Raw genomic sequence first — 6,257 nt, 5'->3', positions numbered from 1 at the left:
TAGGTAGGCGTGGCTGACTCTTAACTTTTATAAAGAATATCTCTTTGGATTTGAGACTTTAGTCTTTGCAACTTTACAGATCTTCTTTATGCACCAAGAGCTTGTAACACTTCAAAGAGAAAGGAAAAATTGAAATCGCATCATATGACCCCTTTAAAATGTAAAAATGGTATTGGGTTAATTGAGTAAAAGCTGATGCGTGTAATTTGAATGTAAAAATCTGCGGTCGAATTCACTGTAAAAGTTGTGTCACTCAGGGAATTGCGGCATGCAAATTGCATCTAGCACCAAATTGTTGCATGCATTTGTGCCGTTACCTGATTTGCATGAATTCGTTCTGTGTATTGTGAGCAAAGCAAAACAAAAACAAATAATTCATAGACATTTCCTCCCTGAACCTCTGCAACACTTTCAGTCAACTTCTGACTTACTCTACACTGTAAAGTAGTTTTGGCGAATTTCAACCAGATGATCATTATTTATGCAATTCCATTTGGCTAGAAATTGCACACAGCAGCTCTAACTGTAGTTCTGTGTCTAATACTTCAATCCCTCTCATCAGGTGAACAGACCGCTTGCTATGAAGAAGGAAGGCATCCAGACGCGCAACCGTAAGGGGTCCAGCAAGAACAGGAAAGGGAAGAAGTTTAGCGCCACAGAGGAGAATCTATATTTTTCAAAGAATCCTTCATCTGATCAGAATTTCGACTTGTATTCTCAGAGTCCAGGAGCTCTGGGCGTCTACAGCCACTCTTCCCATTCACTGCCGCCCACCGCTGCCTTCCACAGCCACGCCAGCCTGCCCTACCCATACCACCCACCAGCTGCCATCTTACCCAGCACGGTGTGACAGGAACCATGGAAAGCTGGAAAAAGTTGTACAAAACACTCACAACTGCCCAGCCATGTGTTGAGATACTCAGTAAAAACATACTTGAAAACTTAACAGATATGGATGCATGAAAAAACACGTTGCCCTAAAAATATTTGGATGCTTAAGTCACACATGATATCTGAATGTCAAAACATCAAATCATGTGCATTTATTTTAAAAGAAAGACAGAACAAACACACTTTTCAAGTTTGTTAGATTTGAAAAGCTTGAAAGATGAAAAATATTATGACACTTTGTGCTTGTGAAGCATTAGTGGAACATGTCCATAGTTAGAAAACTACATGAAAGTTTTGACAAAGGTTTGGGGTCAGTAAGATATATATTTTTAAGAAATTAATACTTCTATTCAGCAAGAATGCATTAAATTTATCAAAAGTGACAGTAAAGACATTTATAATGTTACACAATTTTAAATAAGCGCTGTTCTTTTGAACTTTCTATTTATCAAAGAATCCTGAAAAAAGTATCAGTGTCTACAAAAATAATAATAATAATCAGAAATGTTTCTTGATCAGAAAGTCAGCATATTAGAATGATTTCTGAAGGATCATGTGACACTGAAGACTGGAGTAATGATGCTGAAAATTCAGCTTTGATCACAGGAATAAATGACATTTTAAAATATATTCAAATAGAAAACAGTTATTTTAAATAGTAATCATATTTCACATCATTACAGTTTTTACTGTATTTCTGATCAAATATATGCATCCTCGGTGAGCAAAAGAGATTTCTTTCAAAAACCGACCCCAAACCTTTAAATGATAGTGTATATATAGACTGCCTTTACTTTGTTGTGTTTGTAATCACTTTTCTATAACTTTTTTAACACTTTTCTTTGTGGAATTTGTAAGCTGTTTTTAAAATGTTGTATGGAAAAAGAATGCAGTTTACAAATAAAGATTTATGTAAAGCATCGTTTTCTTTTTGCTGTAAATCTTGACAAGATACAAGAGGAGCGTGAAGACTTGCTTGAACACAGTTGGAATTCAAAACAGTCTTTATATCAAAACGGCGACGTAACTGCATCATAACAGACGTTTGACGTTGTGCTTGTGGTTTTTCTATCACTTCATTGTGAACTCTGCAGCCTGCATGAATTAGTTTGTAGTGGGAGTGTGACAGTTACAATGTGCCATGACAGCACATATGCAAATCCAGCACTTTCCATAGAGTGGCGGAGCAGGTCAAGTGCTGCTCGAAAATCATAGGGGATGAGTGATGCCAAAATGCATAAATCATATGAGCTGTTTCAGTGCCAATTAGTTCAGATTGTACTGTGGGAGTAACATTTCTTCAACAGTATTTTTTTATCATGTATGATTTATCGGCTTCAACAGTCTGAAACACAGTATAGCTTAGTTTTGCAAATCACAGGCAAATTCATAGATGTTCCACTTTCTTATTTATATCATATGTTGCTCCCTATATATATGTGTGTGTGTGTATATATATACATATGGAAATTTTCTATTACATTAAATGATTATTTTTGTCTTTGAGCCAATAATTCCATACAGCAAAAAAATATATTTTCAAATATATATTTCAAAATGGAAAAAGGCCAAAACATATAATACTTACTGTACATAAATATTTTTTCTATATTTGACCTTTTTTTGTATATTTTTTAAAGTACATTTTGAAATATATTTTGGTATATGTGACCCTGGAGCACAAAACCAGTCTTAAGTCGCTGGGGTATATTTTTAGCAATAGCCAAAAAAACATTGTATGGGTAAAAATTATCGATTTTTCTTTTATGCCAAAAATCATTAGGATATAAAGTAAAGATCATGTTCCATGAAATTATTTTGTAAATTTCCTACCGTAAATATATCAAAACTTAATTTTTGATTAGCAATATGCATTGCTAAGAACTTCATTTGGACAACTTTAAAGGCGATTTTCTCAATATTTTGATTTTTTTGCACCCTCAGATTCCAGATTTTCCACACACAAAAAAAAGCCTATTTATTCAGCTTTCAGATGATGTATGAATCTACATTTTTTAAAAATGACCCTTGTGACTGGTTTTGTGGTCCAGGGTCACATATGAAGGTAGAAACTACAAATATTTCATTGAGCATTATAATACATTTAAAATATATTTTGGCCAGGTTTTTTTTTTTTGCCATGTGAGAATGTTTGGCTGTTGTTTGTGGTTGCCATGGTTTTGCTCTACAGTTTCTAAGGTGTTCTGAGTGTTATTAAGATGTTGTTATATGTTTACTAAAGAGTTCTCAGTGGTTGCTTACTAGTCAAAATCATAACTCTAACCAACCTGTTAGAGACATGACATTCAGTGTCACCCAAACACACACGCAAACTATAATCCCTGCATCATTGAGCCACCAGATTGGCTTTATTGTGTGCATTGTTCCATGCCGGTCTGGAAAAAGGCCTCAGCGCTGTGGAATATGGGTCTCTGTGTGAGATGAACTCTGGTTGGCGATGATATCTCAGATAGCGCCCCTCCCCTCTCCTCCATCTGTTTCCATCTCTCATGGTTGACCACATAGCTCTGCTCCCCTGGCTTCTAGTGGAGCCTCATTGTGCAACGCAGGCGGCTTCTGGTTTTCCGGACTCTATAAAAAATGTGCAAAAGGGAAAGGGAGATGCACAGAAAGAGGCTGCAAGCAATGGCATGGGCGGTTTTTTCAAGCCTGGAACACAAGACACATCGTTCGCTTTTTTCTGTCATGGGCTTCCTCCATTCAGGGTGAAGCCGTGTTATCTGGTGGAGTCGGCACCATAGTGAGGGGGAAATGCTACTGAATGACTGGGAGAGATTAGCAACCACAGGACAGGTCCAGCCGACACGTACAGGCCCGAACGTTAGCGCTCACCAGCTCCATCGCGCTCACACTCGCAACCCCTTTTCCATTCACGTAAACAGACTGACAAAGACAAGAAGGGCTTAAATGGGGGGTTTTCTGTTTAAAATTGATAGAGGTGATGTCTCAGTATGCTGAATAAACTGCTTTTGTGTGCAAAAATGTTGATCACAATACAAACTGGCTGATCTGTTTGGCATGAAATATATGAGAGACATTAGAGAAGCATTAAAAAAATGTTCCAGCAGGTATAGGATTGATTGGTGGCATTACATGTTTGTTTTGATGGCTTCTACCAAGGGGTCAAAATTTTGCTGGTTGACCTCAATGACCCCGTAAAAGCATCTTTCTCCACTGACAGCCATTCAAATGTAGCTGTGTATTCTGATTAAATATTTCCCTGTATTATTGTAGAGCTCATTTTTAAGAGCTAACTTATGGGCCGCAGGATGACTTCAAAGTATTTCAATTAATAAATTATTATTAAAGGGGTCATATGATGCGATTTCAATTTTTCGATCACAAATGCAGACATGGTTTTATGTTTACGCGGCACGATGCATCGCAACGCATAAAAAGACAGTATAAGTCATTATAATCCGTAATTATGCCCCACTGGATGCAACAAATGCCTCGTTAATAATGGGTTTTAATGTTTTTGTCTCGTTGCTCCGGCCGGACAGGGCATCACAGTATGGTAAGGGGCGTAACATTTCCGTCACATGCTTGATGTATTCGGCCAATCATAACGCACTGGATAGCTGCCCAATCAAAGCACACCTCGCTTTTCAGACCGATGAGCTTTGTAAAAGTCAATGCGTTTCAGAAAGGCGGGGCATAGAGGAGAAACAATAATGTACAGTATGTGGAAAATAATGTGTTTTTAAACCTTAAACCGCATAAACACATTTCATTACACCAAATACACAAAATAATGTTATTTTTAGCATCATATGACCCCTTTAATACACTTAAATAATCTAACTCTGATGCAAATTAAAATGCTAAAAAAAAAATCTAGATGTAAATGAAATTATATTTCTTTCCTCCCCCCTCAATAACTACTTATTTTAATGAAGAACATACAGTTCTTTACTTTCTGGAATTACAAAATAAATCATGGTTAATAAATTTATTATATCAATATTCCCAATTTCTGTTAATAAAAAAGTTTGAAAACAAGGGGCTTTGTCATAATTACAGCAAAATAATACTAAAAATATCTTAGTTCAGGTCTTTCTAATCTTTCTGATGCCACAGATCCCCAAATATGATCATCCTTGTGCAAGGAACTCCCACCCTGAAATAAAATAATTTTAAATATTATAAATATGTGTAAAATATTATTTGGGAATTTTTTTTATTACATTATTATGTTTTTTTGTACTCAATATAGTACTGTAGCATTAGGTGTATTATTTATTTTTATTATTAATTTATTATTTTAATCAAATGTATTTATTTAATTTGATCTCATTTTTAGCATTTATTTATTTTTACTTGTTTTTCTCAATTTTTCCCCACAGAGCTCTAGCACTACCTTGTAGACAACAGTTTGAAAATAAAAAATCCCATGTCTTAGCCTATTTAGCCTTCCTGTTTGTTGCTACCGCGTGTTTTAAGTTTGAGCTCCGTCACGTTAATTCTTTATCGTCTATTTATCTTAAAATCAATTTTATACACCATCATTTCCGTTTCTATAACGTGTGAATATATCCCGGGTCCACTATCAACTTATAGCCCATTAGCATCGCCAGCTTGGTTGCCGCTAATCTCCTTACATTGCTAATACTCTATTCACATACATTACCATTGTTTTACTCACTGTTACTTGCTTCAATGGCGGCTGTGTGTCTACCTTTGAGTGCAGGCGAGGACACGTTCGAGCTGCATTCTGTGCGATGCGAAGAGATCGATGCGGCCGAACCTCTCCCACAACTGGTTCACTACCTGAGGGTGGAGAGTTCATTCCCCCTGGACAGGAGATCTGCCCCGCATTCATTATTCCCGGGACATGAGTCGCCCATAATGTATGAGAATGCTTTATGCCCCACACCATGAGTTTTCGTGCTAGACTGTGACCCCCCCCCACATAACAAATCCCAATTTAACCCCTGCTGATATAGATATCATACCTCAAGGTGATGATGTTACTGACCATTTCCTTGTATCGTGCATGCTGCGTATTACTGATATTAACTACATCTGTACCCACTAAATTACTGCAAGAGTTGTTACCTGTAGCAGAAGAACCGCTTCTCAATATTATTATCTCATCGTTATCTTTAGGTCACGTCCCAAAACCATTCAAGCTAACGGTTATTAAACCTCTTATTAAGAAACCACAACTAGATCCAAGTGAACTGGCAAATTACAGACCCATTTCAAATCTTCGGTTTATGTCTAAAATTTTAGAAAAGTTGTATCTGCTCAGTTGTGCTCCTTCTTGCAAAAAAATGATCTCTATGAAGAATTTCAGTCAGGTTTCAGGCCCCACCATAGCACAGAAACTGCACTTGTTAAAA

General features: G+C 36.6%; 1 protein-coding gene across 1 annotated transcript in view; it reads left to right on the top strand.

The window, feature by feature from the left end:
• LOC107674280 (trans-acting T-cell-specific transcription factor GATA-3-like) overlaps positions 1-1,240 on the top strand; it is a 14,671-nt gene extending 13,431 nt beyond the window's left edge. Inside the window, exon 13 of the mRNA XM_016468222.1 lies at positions 563-1,240. Within this exon, the coding sequence (XP_016323708.1) occupies positions 563-850 (288 nt within the window). The 3' untranslated portion in view covers positions 851-1,240. The remainder of the gene's footprint in view (positions 1-562) is intronic.
• Positions 1,241-6,257: the final 5,017 nt, after the last annotated feature.

Source organism: Sinocyclocheilus anshuiensis, unplaced genomic scaffold (assembly GCF_001515605.1).
Source record: "Sinocyclocheilus anshuiensis isolate Anshui unplaced genomic scaffold, SAMN03320099.WGS_v1.1 scaffold188, whole genome shotgun sequence".
NCBI classification, from domain to species: Eukaryota; Metazoa; Chordata; class Actinopteri; order Cypriniformes; family Cyprinidae; genus Sinocyclocheilus; species Sinocyclocheilus anshuiensis.
This window is presented reverse-complemented; position numbering and strand designations above follow the sequence as displayed.